A 16,722-nucleotide genomic window follows, 5' to 3' on the forward strand; every position below is an offset into this window, starting at 1 on the left:
GGAGGGGGAAGAGGGGAAGGGGAAAGATGGAAAGGGGGAGGGGTGAAAGGGGAGAGGGGAAGGGGAAAAAGGTAGAGGGAGAGGTGGACGGAGAGGTGGAGAGGAAGAGGGGGTCGAAGAGGGAGAGAAGAAGAGGGGGACAGAGAGGAAGAGGGGGATGGAGAGGGAGAGGGGAACAGAGAGGGAGAGAGGGAGAGGGGGATGGAGGGGAAGAGAGGAGAGGGAGAGAGGACAGGGAGAGGGGAAGGGAGATTGATTCCCTCCAAATGCTATGACTGTCCTCTCAGTGTATGTAGCCAGGTGGAGGCCAGCTGATAGGAGCACCTAGAGAATGTATCTTGCAGAGGTCAGCCTTTGCAATAACAGACAGGAACCAAAATAAAAGAATATAAAACCAAACAGGCCAACAGTTGGCACTACTAGTCAATTAATTTCATGCAGAAAAAAAAAAATTACGCTACTCTAAGTCATGTTTCTTACTTTAGACAGCAGACATAGTAATACATACAACAGAGAGTCAAAAGAGAGGCTATGTAAGAGTATGTAATTATCTCGGTGAAAATTCATCTAAAGTAAAGATAATCCATAACTAAATAGCCATTGTAGTAGACGTAACACCTATAGACACCCATATAATAGCAGGGGATATGTGGGGGGTGTGTGTGTGTGTGTGTCTGTGTGTGTGTGAGAGAGAGAGAGAGAGAAACAGAATATGTGCAGTTTCTGAACACAATCAGTAATTTGTCAAAGCCATTTTTTATCATTGCTTTTTTTGTCTTTATATTAGACTATTTGATATAAGGTAAATAACTACTGTTAATATTTTTTAGTTCTCGAATTGTTGCACAAATTAGAAAAGAGGGAAATAAGGCTTGGAAATAAATCTGGTCACACCAAAGACTGTATATAGTAAATACATAAAGAGAACTAGGTGTCTAATTCATCTCTATTAAATCAAATTTCCAATTCTTATTTAAATGCCCATTTTAAAAGGCTTTTGCATGAAACCTGAACCTATTTTTAAAGGCAATCTCATTGTATTTACTATATTGAAATCCAGGGCCAAATAGTAAGAAAGCAGTTGAAAAAAAGAATTTACAAAGACCTTTCAGGAACCTTTTAGATGATGCAAAATTACCGATTTATGGCATTAAGAAGAAATTATCTAAATAAAATTATTATAAGAAAAAGATTCAGGTGAAAAAGCCAATGATATTTTTAGGTAGTACATTACTTAGGACTAGTAAAATTTTTAATACTCAAAGCTAAGTAATCTTCTTTATGTTAAATTATTACATAATATTAAATACAATGTGGAAATCCTAAAATAGAACTTTATAATTTAAAAATACCAAAAGAGAGGCTGACCAGGGTATTTTAACTACTTTTACAGATTGCTAATCAAGTGTCTTTAAAGTCTCTATGTGACTAATTTCCATAAGCCAAATTAGACACTACCTGACTTTTCTCTTTAAAACTGTACATTCTCAGAAGCAAAAAGTCAACATAATTGAAATTTCTCAGCAAAATACAACTTGCATGCCTTGAATAAGAGGATAGTAGCTTTCAAAAATTAATAAAGTGAACTTTATTTATCTAGGATTTTATCAAACATGTATACTCAGGATGGGCGTGTATTATATCCCTGAGCCCAGTGCACTGAAGTCAAATTCGAGAAACTACCATGATGGGAAAAAAGCCACAAAAGACAAACAGTTCAGTTCTAAGACACAACTCTGAAGTATACACATAAATACTGCTCTCCGGGATCTTCTGTTTGCTTCATATTTTTGATAACTTTATCCAGGTCGTCAACATTTTTTCTATCCCCCCTCATTCCTTTGGCCATTCTTCCACAACCTCTCCTGTCCTCCCTAGACTCCAATATTCCCCAAGCTCACAATTTTTCTTTCTAGCCTTTATGTTCTTCCACAAACTGCCAGTGCTCTTCCACAGACCAAAGCTCCCTAACTAAAGATGGTTATTGATGTACAGTACCAGTGTTTTAGTGCAGGAGCAGAATCAATAAACGAGAAAATACTGCTTTGTCAGGCTTCCCCAAAGCATTCTGGGAAACTTTACTGCTTTGGGTGGTTACAGAAACTCTTAATATGGGAGAGTGAGAGCTGGGCTTTGTCCTGTGGTGAGAAATGATGTTCTTCTACCCTCTAGTGACTATAAAGGAATAAGGCAAACGTTGAAGGAATTTTTGAGATGGCTCCATGTTATTATTTCTTGAATATTAATTTTATTACTAAAAAGAATCAGAGTCTTGGGAACCAAGTGAACTCATACGGTAACAAAACACCTTATGAGAATTATTTTAAAGTGTTCAAAATGCAAAGGGTATATATTTTAGTAAGTATGAGTCAGAACTTTGTTTCCTGTGTATTTTCAAACGCAAGATTTGAAAGTTTGCTTTCTTCTTAAGTGACTAGCAAAAGTCAGTTTAAAATTCTCTCTCTCTCTCACGGTCTCTCATTCGCATCCAAACTCCAGCCTTTGAGCTGGAAGTGCCCCCCAGTTTCAAACTCCTTATTATGTAGAGAAATAAGTAACTGAGGTACAGTGACATTAGAAATCAGAGCTGGCATATTTGTATGCACATGTATGTGGGTGTGCAAATACAGGCATTCACTGAGATCATCTGTATATCTTCCGATCACACACACCACCACCACAATTCAGAAACTGAAGGAATAGTCTCAAAGATTGCATCATTTCATAGGAATTATTTTGTTATTTCTCCTTACAAAGTAGCAGTGCTGCTAAATTAAGTCATAAATACTTTTTTGTTGTGTTTATTTTTACACTAATTTTCACATTTAGTCATTTATGTTACAATTGGCTACTTTAATAACTTCATAAATTAATAATGCGTTATTGCACCTTTTATAAGTCAGACAGAATTGTATAATTGCTTAAACAGATTCTAGCAATGTAGAAAATAAAAAATCAGCAATTCATGAGAAAGCTTTAAAGGAAATTTTACTGAAAAGATATAAATGGCTTTTTCAAAAGACATTAAAGAGACTTAAAAAGTATACCACATATTTCTTTCAATCTTTACATTGCCCCTACAATACCATGCTAGTTTCCATCTCATGGCAAATAACTTCCTAAAGGGACTAACTCTAACCATGCTAAACTCTAAATAATCCAAGCTTAATGAAGTGTAACACTCTAACATGGCCAGTACATATAAAATGTCACCACTAAAACAAGAGTCAGCTCGAACATCTGGCAACACCCTTATTAAATAAAAATTTTAAAGGAAGGTTGTTTTCTTATTCGTAACAGCAAGAGGAAAATAATTCTGTTCTACGTAAAGGTTGGGTAATATCTATCATGTAGTCATTTGTGCTTGCTACAAAGACAAAGTTTTTAACCAAATGATCTAAAGAAAAAAAAGTCTATTTACCTTGCTGGCACTTAATCGCTTCCGATTTGACCAACGCTAAAGATTGTGTCCGTGGAATGGTGAAGATGGCAAAATAAAACAGAAGAAAATAGAATCATTAACAATGTAATTATATTATGTTAGATGGTCCAGGTTACATTCAGATAATTAATATTCAAGTTCTGAGGTTACAGAGAAAGCACATATGAGGAAGAAGATAGAAACAACATCAAAAATCACATGTATGTGTTGTGTTATATCATTTTCTCTAAATATTCAGTATGAAAAAGCAATGACATAAAAATGCTGTTCAATCTTTGGAAGTACACTTTTTAAAATTATCTTAAAACAACATATTGTTCTCTCTAAAAAAACAGAAAGGTTTCTTCTGCTTGAAATACTCAGATATTATAAAAATGTTTAAGAAATTCATGACTACTGATAGTTGATGTTTAGGTTTCCATAGTTTTAGATGCTAGAAAAAAATAATTCCATTTACTTTTAGTAAATCTCAGGATTCAAAACAATAGAAAAAATATGAGTAAGTATTGCATAATTAAGAAAATGTGCTAATGCAGTATCTAAGGAAAAGGAAAAAAAATTTCTAAATAGCAAGAAACTTCACCACTGTTCCTTTTGATCTCTCTTCTGTCACGCTAAGGCTGCTGAATTTTGTCTACAAATTCTCTCCAAGCAAAACCCTCTCATTACTCCTATCACCATTCAGTACTGTAAAGCTCTACTCTGGCTGGTTAACCAACTAACTGTTTGTTACAACTTGGATCCATTTGGGAGATTACAACTCAGTTACAAACCTAATTGAGCAGACCACATTTACTATTTTTCTTAAGAAAAAAATGCCTTTAGGTAAATGACCAGTCCACTTTGCCAATATGTCTTCCCAATACGTTAGAAACCAGAACATTAATAGTCTTCAGCGGAAATCCACTTACATTGCATTGACCAGCAACTAGAAATGTTGGTACAGAAATGACTGAAAAATATTCTTCATTAATTACATGTCCCCAAGTGAAATTGTGAGTTCAACATTCAGCATATGACAGAGTTATAGGTACTATTATCTGGATATTAATAGCAGGGTGTTTTTTTTTTTTATTTTCCTGAAATAGTGACAGATGTTTTCACCCAAACCAACCACCAAAATTAATTACATCTTTTAGGTACACAGGACTATTTAGGCCCTCTGACATATAGGAACTCATTTGATATTTTTTAACAATTATGCAAAACAAAGCATGTAAATAAATTAATGGAAAATGACCATTATTATTCACTTCCTACAATGCTACCAAATACCATATATTGAGTGTCTCTACCCAATTCCAAGCACCATATTTGATAATTTCAATCTTCACAACCCTATAAAACACTCTTTCTAGCCTTGTTTCACATATGAGGAAATTATAGCTTAGAGAGATTAAATAATTCTTTGAATTAACCAGACCACTGGTGGATCTAGGATTCAAACCCAGGCAGTCTGAGAACAGAGCCCAAAATTTTAGCTACTATATTTTTTCCTGTTTTTGCCATGAAAAAGAACACAGAGCATGTTTGTCAGCCTTCCAGCCAGTGTCTTCCCTTCTGCCTTGCACCATTGTCATATACATTTAAGTCCCTGGACACAACAGTAAATTCATAAACATTTTGCACATACTGAGGTTTTTGTCAGCTTGGTTCTAAAGCAACAAAGGCTACCTCAGAGATGACTGGAAGAAAAATGGGTTAAAAAACTGAGACTTTAAACTGAAATCTCTCCACCAGAGTTTAAATTAAAATGGAAATTTATGAACAAATTATCTCACTTAAATAATCTACCGATTTCCAGTCCCAAATGCTAGTCATTCCCACTTAAAATCCCAATATAAAAAAATCTCTTTCAATATTAACTCAAATTCAATGAAAAGAACAAAGATTCTGATAATCTATGTTACCCCAAGGGCTCCCAATATGCACCGTTAGCTGAATAACCACACATGGCCCAGAATAAATTATTCCTCAATAAATTTTCTTTGATCAAATATATAAATGGAAAAAAACTATCAATCAGAAGAGAGGAGGCAGTTTTCTAGATTTCCATTATATATATGTAACATATACACGTATTTATCTCCATATGTACATGTATATAGGTATCCATATATGTGTATATATGTATATATGGATCCATATATATGTATATAGGTGTGTATATACATGTATTCACATATATATACACACACACATGTATCTCCATATCCATAAATATGGATATAAAAATTCACAAAGGTAGCTATTTGAATATGCAGCTATTTTCATGGGGAAATCAACTACCTTTACAAATCCAACTTGAATAAATATGGATATGGAGATAAATATATATGAAGATATATATGCGTTTATATATAAATATATATGCGTATATATGGGATAAATATATATGTATGTGTATATATTTGGAGATAAATATATGTGTATATATGGAGATAAATATATATTTGTGCATATACAAGAAGATAAATACATATGAGTGTGTACATATATATGGGGATAAAAATATATTGGTATGTGTATATATAATCAATATATTGTACACTAGGCTTCTGCCAGACAAAGACAAAAGGAAATAAGGAAGCACATGAGAGAGCAGACAGACATTCTGACAGAGTCTTCAACATGGCAGGTGGGGAGTCAGAGGAAACCAGGCCTACACTGAGAGGAAACTGTGGCTATTCTTAAGCCCTGAAAAGATAGTCTCTTTGAGATCTTTTACAAAAACAACTCCAAGCTGCGTCTAGTATTAACTGTTCTGCAATTTGAAATAAATTGAAACTAAAATGGCGTTATGTTAAAACTCCAAATTCTGACAATCTTAAATATCTTTTAAGTGCCAATATTACTGCAAAACATAATCTAATATGCTATAGAAAAATTCACAAAGGCAGTCATTTGAATATGCAGCTATTTTCATAGAGAAATCAACTACCTTTACAAACCCCACTTGAATATATAAGAAATTTTTTGAAGATATCAGCTGGCAAGTTGTCAGCCATGTGACAAATAACTATTTACATTACATGCTATAACCTGGCCCCCAGCTCAAGTCACCAGTCACCTACTGCATCACTGACACTGAACCCAGAGTCACAGATGCAGCAGCAATGCTGTGAAGATGAAGAAGCAGCTAAAGAAAATCCCTCCTCCTTTAGGTGGGGTGAGCAAAAATACTTTTATTTTCAACATTAATTTAAGACATTTTAACATTAAAATCTCTCTTTTATTGAGGTCCCAAGTGCCAACAGTGCTATTTTTTTAAAAAGAAGTAATAAAAGGAATTCAAATTAAAAATAGCAGATATTTAGTTGAATCTTTGAAAAGGCAACTGAAAAGGCACACTACAGTTTTCTTACTGCTTTAAACTATCTTCTATAAGTTTACTAGTAAATCAATCATGATTTTCATCACAAAAAAACTACAACTAAAAGCATAAGTGATATCAAAAGAAAAATACTCTCCTCCCCTACCCCATTGCCTCAATTCAAGAAGCATTACTAGAGACCTAATTATAAATAGGCTTCATATTTTTATATTGGATTATAAACATGCTAAATTATAACACATCTTAAAAAACAGGTACTTTAATTGGCTTTAAAAATACTTTTCAAATAAGTCCTAATCAAAGATGCTTTTGTTCTAATATAGCCTTACATATAATCCCAAATAAAATCAGATTATGATTTGTATCCACATTTTTACTCATAAGAAGAGTCCCAATCATACTGTGACAAAATCTAATGCTTCACTGATGTAACAGACCTCTTTGATAGGTACCATATCAACTAGAAATTTGCAGGTACTAGACCAGAGAACATTAAAATTCGTATCTTCCCAAAAGAACTCCCAATGGAAAACTTGGTAGCTAAAAGTGAAAGAAGAAACCAAAATGCTGCAAATGTAAGCCTGATCATCTTAATAACACAAAAGAAATAATTCCTTAACCAATTTCCTTTCCGGTGCCTCAAAGAAGAGCATTGTATTAAAAAACAGATATTTTAAGACTCCATAAAATGTTGAACCCTCCTAAAATAATTACAAATATATCAGTCATCTGCTAGCTATCAAGGGACAATTGCAATGAGCCACTTAAAAAGGACACAATTAGCAGTTTCAAAAGAACAAAAGGTCCCACTTACATGTCTCTTGAAATCTCCCTGTTTTACCACTAGGTTCAAATTTAAGACGATCACTCCCATGTCATCTTCTAAACTGTTTGGATCTTCCAGTTTTAAAATATGTTCAGTTGTTCTACAACCAAAAAGCAACAAACAATGCTACCACTTATTGACAGGACTATATTGACCTACACGCAACAGGAGCTTATGGCAAAAGTCTCCTACCTCTGAATAAGGATTAGACACGATGTTAAGAAAGCATAAAACTTAGTGAAAATAAAACAGTTATATTCAGAGTAGAGAAACTGGCATTGCTTAATTCAACAGTTGGTTAAATGATCCCCCTCCCCTAACACCCAAATAAAATGTAAACACTTGTTTTAATTTTAAGTTATGTTAATGAAACTGAATATTAACAAATCAAAGTACGAAATTCAATACACACTTTAGAATGCATTACAAAATACTTAACATCTGACTAATATATTTGGCACCCAGAAAGTAAAAATCCTTAAAAATACACTGAGAGTTATAACACTTTAAAGCTCTCTTTCATTTGTTTAGATATGTTGTTTTTGTCATTTGACCTCAACAAGCACCATTTAACATTATCGTGAGTTCCCTCTAAAATTCATCAATAACAATTAAAAAGTAAAAATACGGTACCTGTTAAGCTCAAGATCACTGAGAATTACAAATGCAGACCCCATGAAATCAGATGTGGTTAAATCTCGATCATACACCTACAAAGAGGACAGAGGTCAATTAACACATTATTATGGTAAACCAGCCAAGTTTATCAAATTATTAACAAATGCAATAGGTTGGAAATTTTGAAATCAGTCTTTCAGATCTTGAAATACTTTGCATAGTATGGTTAAAGAGAAATTTAGTCAAGCCAATGCAGAGAACAAAATTATTCAATCTTGTCCATTTTGCCTGCTATGATCAAAATAACAGCAACAATTTCTTTTAAGGCAGTATTTATATCCATCAAAATGTTATGCACAATGGACCACTCTCTGTAGTTTAACTAGTCTGTCATTAAAATTTAGTATTTTCCACAGTGAGCAGATCTGCCAATTAAATAGAAATTTGCTAAATTTTCTATAGCAATCTCATCCTGCACTCAACTCATGCAGTTTTAACCCAGATGTTGTAGCAATTGATGCTTACAACTGGTGGCTTGAAGCTCTATTAAGTATAAAGATATTCCTAATGAGAAAGGCTTTAGTACTTGTCGCCACTGCAGTACCAGTAATAATTCTTCCACATTTAGTAGACTGAAATACAATCAATGTAGATATTATTTTCACTCTAATTTTCACTGGAGTGTATCTCATTGATTGAAGAGAAACATACAGTTTCAACAAACAGTATTAGGAATTTCTTCTATATTATTATTTTAATCTGTCCTAATAAAAGAATTAATTTGGCAAGTTCACGTCTAAGAGGACATGAGAAACTGCTGAGAAATGTTTTTAATAAAGGTACATATTTGAAAGCCATCTGTGATTACCTTCACACGTAGCTTTTGATCAAGGCTTTGTATTGGCAATACAACTATCTCATCCCATACTGGGTTCAAGTTCTTATATATGACTTTACTTTTGTACAATGTCTTCCCATTCAGCTTAAATTTCACATAAGGATCACTTGTGCCTTTAAAAGAAAAAGAAAATAAGACAGAATTTTAAAATACATGTAAAAGCCTGGGACCTTCACTAAATAAAGATCCTTTCCCCACTCCCCAGGCTAATGTCTCCCTGCACAGAGATTAAAGGCCTCGGAGGTGGAGGACAGAGGGAGATAAGAAACAGTTTGGGATAAATGAATAATTCTCTTTTCCCTGTAGTGGTAGAATATAAACGGGCTCCTTGAGTAGTTTTTGTTTTGTTTCTTTGTGGGTAGGTCACCGCTATACTACTCACAAAAATTCAAGAAGTAAAATCTACCAGCACCAGCTAACAGGGTCAGAAGTCCTAGGGAGAAGCCCACCACCTCGTAGGAACCGCAGCAAGTCAGTGAAAAGTGAAAGAAATCAGTTTCAAACATTTAGCCAGATGGCTGATTCAACAGAATGCTGTACTTGAAAATATAATCATAATAAATAAATCTCTGGAATCACTGGCTCAAAAGATGGCACGATGGGGCTACAAGTGAAACTGGAGGCGTAGAGATTAAATTGACAAAGTTGCCATTCTTTGCTGCCTCCCCGCACCTGCACTAAAGCAGCCAACATTGTCTCAGCCAGGCCAGCTGAACTCCACACCAGCCAGGCCCTCAGCTGGCCTCAGCGCTGACACCGCTGACCCGCCCAGCTCCTCCCCGGGAGCTTTGAAACAGACGCCAAAAGAAATGAATAATGTCCCTCCAGTCACTCTGCCCAAAGCAAAAAGAAGGGCTGATGGCAGACCCTCCTCCACACTTTTCAGATCAATGCAAGTTAAAAAAAAAAAAAAAAGCCTGCAAAACATAATACATGAATTATGTATTGTGCGTGTGTTACATGCGTGTGTCTCATGATACAATGCTTGGAATACACTTGTTCATTACTACCTAGTAAATGGTGGATGAAGAAGGCACAAATGAATGAGCAATCAATGAGGAGATAAATGAAGGCCAGCTGATAACGCTACAAAGAAAGAAAATCTGATTTGGGGAGTTATGATTCTATAGCTAATTTTGAAACACGGCAGTGAATAAGCATACAAAGACCAACAGCCTGGTCTGTTCACTGGGATCTCCCCTGTGCCTTGGACAGCACCCAAGACAGGCCCCCAGAATATTTATTGAAATGAAGTGCTGACATCAACATCAAGCCAATATAGTCTAGGAATATCACATCAAAAATTAATTAGGCTACTCTTTCACAACATTTATCAAATCATTAATATCCATCATGCATTACTTCAATCTTTTCTTTTTTCAGCTCCTTTTATTATTTCCATTTAACTCCAGTACTAAAAATTACTGAAAATGGAATGCACTACATTTCCCAGCTATTTGAACTGAAATTAACATCGCTACGAAGTAAAATAGCAGCCATGGTTTAAAAGCCTCACTAGATTAAGTAAGGCATGATTTTGAGAAGTCAGCCTTCCAGTATTGCCAGGGTACTAACTTTAAACAAAAATTAAATTAGCTGCAAATATATACATATACATAGTCAAATCTCATATTTTAAGTTTGGTAACATAGGAGTGGAAGCCCATCAGTCTTTATTTTAAACTTGGGCATGCACATGCATGTGCACACACGCACAGACACGCATACACACCGTGTTTTTGCTGAGAAGAACAGCAAAATGAATGCATTCACAGTCATTCAGAGAAATGCTCGCTAGTGAGAGTGCAATCGCCCACCCCCTCCCTCCTACAGCAGAAGAGAACACCTCTGGCGAGGCAAACTTTAACAATCATTCTGATATATATATATAAAAAAGTGGGGGAAAACTATAATAAAAAGAGGCCTTTAATTAAATGAAATTGCCACTCTGGGATCAGGCCTTCATGCTTGTCAGCGTACTCTCAAAATAAACATCTCAAAACTAGGCCTCAGTGGTGTCAGTTTCTCACAGGCAAGGCATACTGGGTAATCCCCAGGCATCTTGACAGCTACATAATGTTCAAACTGTTTCACGGGTGAATGGCGGCAGTTGTGTGAAAGAAAATATTAATGTCTGGAATTAATAGAAAAAGGGACCAGGGTTTACAAAGCCAAACAAGGAAAGAGGGTGTCAAGTTAGTGCCGCATTAATTGTTAGGGAAAATTTGAGAGAAGGGGGAGCACATTGTGATTTTTCTCTCTGAGCCTAAGTGCCTCACTGTCAGGGAAGTGACATCTCAACTAGGCAGCTTCTGAAAAGGGGTCGGCCACTCAGGAATGCAACTCCCAGATTATACAAATGATGAGATGACACCTGAATGGGTGGACTTTAACCTTGTTCACTGGGAGCTTCAGACACAATGAGGCTCTTGTGGTAGTGTGGTACTAGGCGAGGGGAATGAAGCCAAGAGTCCAAAGACGGTGCCTCCATTCTGGGACCATCACCAGTTCTGCCATGTGGACCTGATGGAGTCCCTCAGCCTCAGACGTAGACTATCAGGATGTTAAGCATTCATGGCCCTAGTGTCCTGCTCCATTCCAAACACACAGCAGTACATATATATACACATACATGTATCTATACACATACATATATATGCACATACATATACATATATATGCTAAGCAAAACCAACAGCCAGTCATCAGTCCTCTAAAAATGCTGCACCCACTTCCCTTCCTAACGACCACATGTGACAGCCCTTGTTTCTACTCCTGCCCACTGACACTACAGGTCATCACGGGCATCTGTCAGGCATACTAACGAGTCACAAACAGCTTCCAGCCATTTCTGAGTGTGGCCCCATGCTGAGCACTCCAGGAGGTTACAAGATGCATCCATCCCAGATCTTGCTCTTCTTCACCTAAGGGGCAGCAGGCAACTCAGACATATAAAACAAAGTTCAAGAAGGAAGTGTCCCAACAGAACTGAACCTGGGAATGATGATGGCTCATAGGTAGGGAAGATTAGTTCTAGCTGGAGTACCAGTGGAGGCTGCAATAAAGAAGATGGGAGTTGAAATATGGGTGGATCAGAACAGGCAGAGAAGGAGGTCATTCCAGTAGGAGGCATCTGCTCTAAAAGCGAAGGAGGGAAGGAGACTCAAAATGACTAGAGTGGTGTGGTGCCGAGCATGCATTTCAATCTATCCAGAGATTAAGGGAAGAACATACAATGAGAAATAAAGTTGTAAAAAACAGATGAGTCAGAGGCCCAAGTAGCCTATAAAGGCAAAATAAGGAGTTTAGTTTATAATCTGTAATAAATACAGGTGTTTGTACTCTTTTCCTTTTTTTTTAATTTTTAAGAAAAGTAATACATGCACACAACTCTGAAAGGGTTTTGAAAAGTAAAATCTCCACTCTAGTACTCTTCATTGATTCTCACTTGTCTTATATATCTACCATAAATAGTTTCTTGGGCATTTTACAGGGAAAAAAAATGGAATTGTTTTTAGTGGACTCATGCTTTCACAATTAACATTCCTTGGAGCTCTGCTCGTACCAGCAATATAGATCAACTGTTTTTTAAAAAACTAACTGAATATATTTTCATGGTATTGTGTTAGTTTATGTAATTAGTTACTAAATAATGGATATTAATATCTTTTCCAATTTTATTAACTAGTATAAACAATACTGTAATAGGCATCCTTCTATAATTATCTTGGAGTCCGTAAGTGATTATATTCAGAGGAAAATTTTAACAATGAAACTGCTGGAGAAATGAATATGAATGGCCCATGGTTTTGTCTTTTGCTTATGGATTTAAATGAGCCCCTTCATTGTGGAAATCAATCAACCATTGACTATAAGTCTTGTCAGAATTTGTTTAGACTTACGTTATTTCTGGCAATAAGTGATTTTCACTTTTATTTCATCAAATTTACCTAAGTTGTATTTATGGCTTTGTAGTTTAACATCCTGTTTAGAAGAAATGTTGTACAAAATTTTAAATTAATTCAGCTATGTTTTCTTCCACTGATTTTATACCTTTCTTTTTTTTTTTTTTCCTCACCACTTAAGCCTTTAGCTCATCTGGAATTATTTTAATACGAAGAGGGAAGGAAATTCAGGTTCACTCACGAGCAGCAGGCTAAAGTGTTCAGAGCCAAGGTTTAGAAATATAAATCTGACAGCAGCCTATAATTTAGAATAAAGAAGAAAGAGGGTAAAGCTAGGAAACCTGGTAGCTGAGAAAATATAGCAACAGAGAGTTGAGGACTGAGGAGAAAGCTGGGACCAGACCACAAGAAGGACCTACTCACAGTTTCAGAAAATGCCCTAAAAAGCACTTCCACAGAACTACATCTCGAGAGACACTCCACGGACGGGAGAGGGTATGTGATCCAAACCATTTTAAAAAGCTGCTTACTATTTCCTAGCCTAGAACTTTCATAATATAGAGTAAAATATTAAACTATGTTAAGAAATGAAGTACAAATGACAGGCTGGATACAGTGACTCATGCCTATAATCCCAGTACTTTGAGAGGCCAAGGCGGGAGGAGCACTTGAGGCCGGGAGTTTGAGACCAGCTTGAGTGACACAGTAAGACCCCATCTCCACCGGGAAAAAAAAAAAATTAGCTGGTTGCGGTTGCATGTGCCTGTGGTCCTAGCTACTCAGGAAGCTAAAGCAGGAGAATTGCTAGAGCCCAAGATTTAGAGTTTACCATGAGCTAGGATTATGCCACTGCACTATAACCTGGCTAACAGAGCAAGACCCTGTCTCTCTAAACACACAAAATCAAAAAACATCTTAAACTTTTCTATTCCATATTTTACAAATGTATTTAAATACAGAAAACATTATTTGGACCACCTATGAGTATATTATGAAATTTCTCCAAATCAAAGCTCCTTTGGAAGGTAAGATTAATGACCAGAGGTGCCTAATACGCCTGGTAGATGGATTATACTTATGTGATGAATGAATGAATAAATTTTGAAGTTAGATGGACATGGTAAATTAAAGTCTCAGGCCTTCCTTTTACTAACTATGTAACTGTGGGCCATTTACTCAGTTTCCTTATGCTGTAATATCTTCACTTGTGAGATAGAAAACTATCAACTTCAAGGGATCATTTTGAGAACTGAATGATCCAATATACTTCAAAGATAGCAGGCTTCGGCCATTTGCTGAGAATGCCTCACGAGTGCTATTTTTAGTATTACTACTGAAGTTATAAAGGGGAAGAGTGTATTGCAATGCATGTAGCAGTAATTAAATATTCATTTATTTTACTTTAATTTTCCAAGTTAATGTACTCTAATTTGTTTCTATAGTATTTCTTCTACTGCCACCTCTAAAGGTGTGAAATTTATATCATCTTCTCTTAAGTTTGACAGAAAATTCCTTATCTTACTTCTCGCAGGGATTCTGTGTGATTTGGGAACACTTCTATAAAACAATCTGAGCTGTCCTAGAAGGAAAGAGCTGTATAAAAACTAAAAATCACTAAGTCTTCATAAGGACTGGCTACTTCCTTTCCTACTGCTATATTCACTGAGGATTTCAGAGCACTTTGGAGACACAATTGATAAAAATAACAGGCAGCTCAGTAAGGACCCATGGCAACTCAAGTCATCATCAGGAAACAGTCACCCACAACTATAGAATTTGAAGATTTTGTTCTCCCCTTAATTTTTCTTATCATTTTTAGGAACTCTTGCCACTTTGAGAGTGCTACTGAAGAACATGGCTGGTGCCAATACAAATGGTGAATAGAAACAGTCAATATCACATTGAATGGCTCAAGAACAATTGTAATATGCAAATAAAATGAACCTCTAAAATACAGCTTTAATTACAAACAACTTCTCTTTGCTTTTTTTTGATATAACTCATGGCAATGGTAAAAGAGAAAAGAAGAAAGTTTTTAAAAAAGAAAAAAATTCCCATCTAGAAAAGCTTAATATGCTGATACGTACTTAGACTTTACATGCTTAAATGTGCATACACACACACTTATCACAAAAAGGGATCAGTCTTTATACAATATCATTTACCTGCTTTCTTCAATTAATAAGACATCAGAATCCTTATACACCTTTTTCTGAGACAGAGTCTTGCTCTGTCGCTCAGGCTGGAGTGCAGTGGCAAGATCTCAGCTCACTGCAACCTCCTCCACCCTCCGGGTTTCAAGCAATTCTCCTGCCTCAGCCTCCCAAGTAGCTAGGATTAAAGGTGCCCACCACCAGGCCCAGCTAATTTTTGTATTTTTAGTAGAGACAAGGTTTCACCATGTTGGCCAGGCTGGTCTCAGACTTCTGACATCATGATCTGCCCATCTCGGTATCCCAAAGTGCTGGGATTACAGGCATGAGCCACCACGCCTAGCCCATAAATATACTTCTACAATTGAGTTTAATATTCACTTTATCTGTATGTCTGTGCATATATATGTATAAACTTACTATGTGACATTTTTTTAAAAATTAGCTTTTCTAATTTGGACTAAAAATACACTGTGTTGAATACAAAAGCATTATTTGTAGGAAAAGTTTACTTACTTGCTATCAGCTAAGTTATAAAATTTAGCCATGCAACTTATCCAAAAGAAATGTCTTTAGCTTGAAAAATTTTCTAATCAAATATATTTCCCGAAGTAGTTGTTTGTTCATGAAAGGAAATTATCACTATATTTTAACACTAAGTTCACATTTTGGAATATCTGATAACTTTCTTTGGGAGAGCTTAGGATTTCAAATTCAAGTCAATAATTAAATTATTTACCAGCTCTTTAGGGACACTGAGCTACATATATAAAACTCCAATGACAAAAATAGTATTTGGAAACATACAAAAAGTATATACTTCAAATTTTTTATCTAATAGGGTAAGAGTAATAAGTGACTATTCTATTTATACACATCCATTTATAGTCTTCTGAATATATACACATACTTAGGATCTTCTCTTTTTCTTGGGAAAAGAATCATGCCTGAGCTTCTTTCAGATGGAATCTGTACGTTCTGACTTTGACACCAGAAAATACAAAAAATATAAAAGTTGCTTCTAAGTTTTGAACAGGTGCTGCTGGCCTGTTCAAAAGTAGAGCTGAGCTATCAGCCCTAGTGCGGCACTTTTAATTGACCTCTTCAGAAACCCTAATGGACGTTATGGAAATTTACAGGACATTTTTCCTCAGCCATCTGAGAAAGAAGGAACTTCTCCTATGCAGAGAAAAATCTATACTACTTCAGATAGTGGTAGATTCAAAGCTAGCAGAATTCCAAGTCAGTGGTTTTATCCACCAAAATAAACAGAACATGCACATTCCCAGGTTTATCACAGCCCATTATCTTTCTTCTGCAGATAAGGGTCACATGCTTCTCACAGCCGTTTTTGATACCAACCATAGAACAACTTCTTCCCCAATCTTCTACTGGCCTTCCTGTCTGTTTTGCCATTTAGCACACTCTGATTGAACTATTCCTGAACTTCTCTCCCAAATACGATTGACTTCCTTCCTCTAAATGGACCTGCCACGTACCGGCACCTTGGGCAAGGTCTGCCCACAGACAGACCCTGAGTTGCAATA

General features: G+C 35.8%; 1 protein-coding gene across 2 annotated transcripts in view; it reads right to left on the bottom strand.

Moving 5' to 3' along the window:
• The window catches only part of MCTP2 (multiple C2 domains, transmembrane 2), a 194,614-nt gene that overhangs the window by 142,060 nt on the left and 35,832 nt on the right, over window positions 1–16,722 (bottom strand). For both annotated transcript variants that reach the window (XM_011957959.1, XM_011957951.1), the window contains exons 4-7: window positions 9,089–9,231; window positions 8,236–8,312; window positions 7,591–7,702; window positions 3,422–3,457 (exon numbers count right to left, since the gene is read on the bottom strand). In XM_011957959.1, the coding sequence (XP_011813349.1) occupies window positions 3,422–3,457; window positions 7,591–7,702; window positions 8,236–8,312; window positions 9,089–9,231 (368 nt within the window). The remainder of the gene's footprint in view (window positions 1–3,421; window positions 3,458–7,590; window positions 7,703–8,235; window positions 8,313–9,088; window positions 9,232–16,722) is intronic.

The sequence above is a fragment of the Colobus angolensis genome, unplaced genomic scaffold (assembly GCF_000951035.1).
Source record: "Colobus angolensis palliatus isolate OR3802 unplaced genomic scaffold, Cang.pa_1.0 Scaffold112, whole genome shotgun sequence".
Classification (NCBI taxonomy): domain Eukaryota; kingdom Metazoa; phylum Chordata; class Mammalia; order Primates; family Cercopithecidae; genus Colobus; species Colobus angolensis.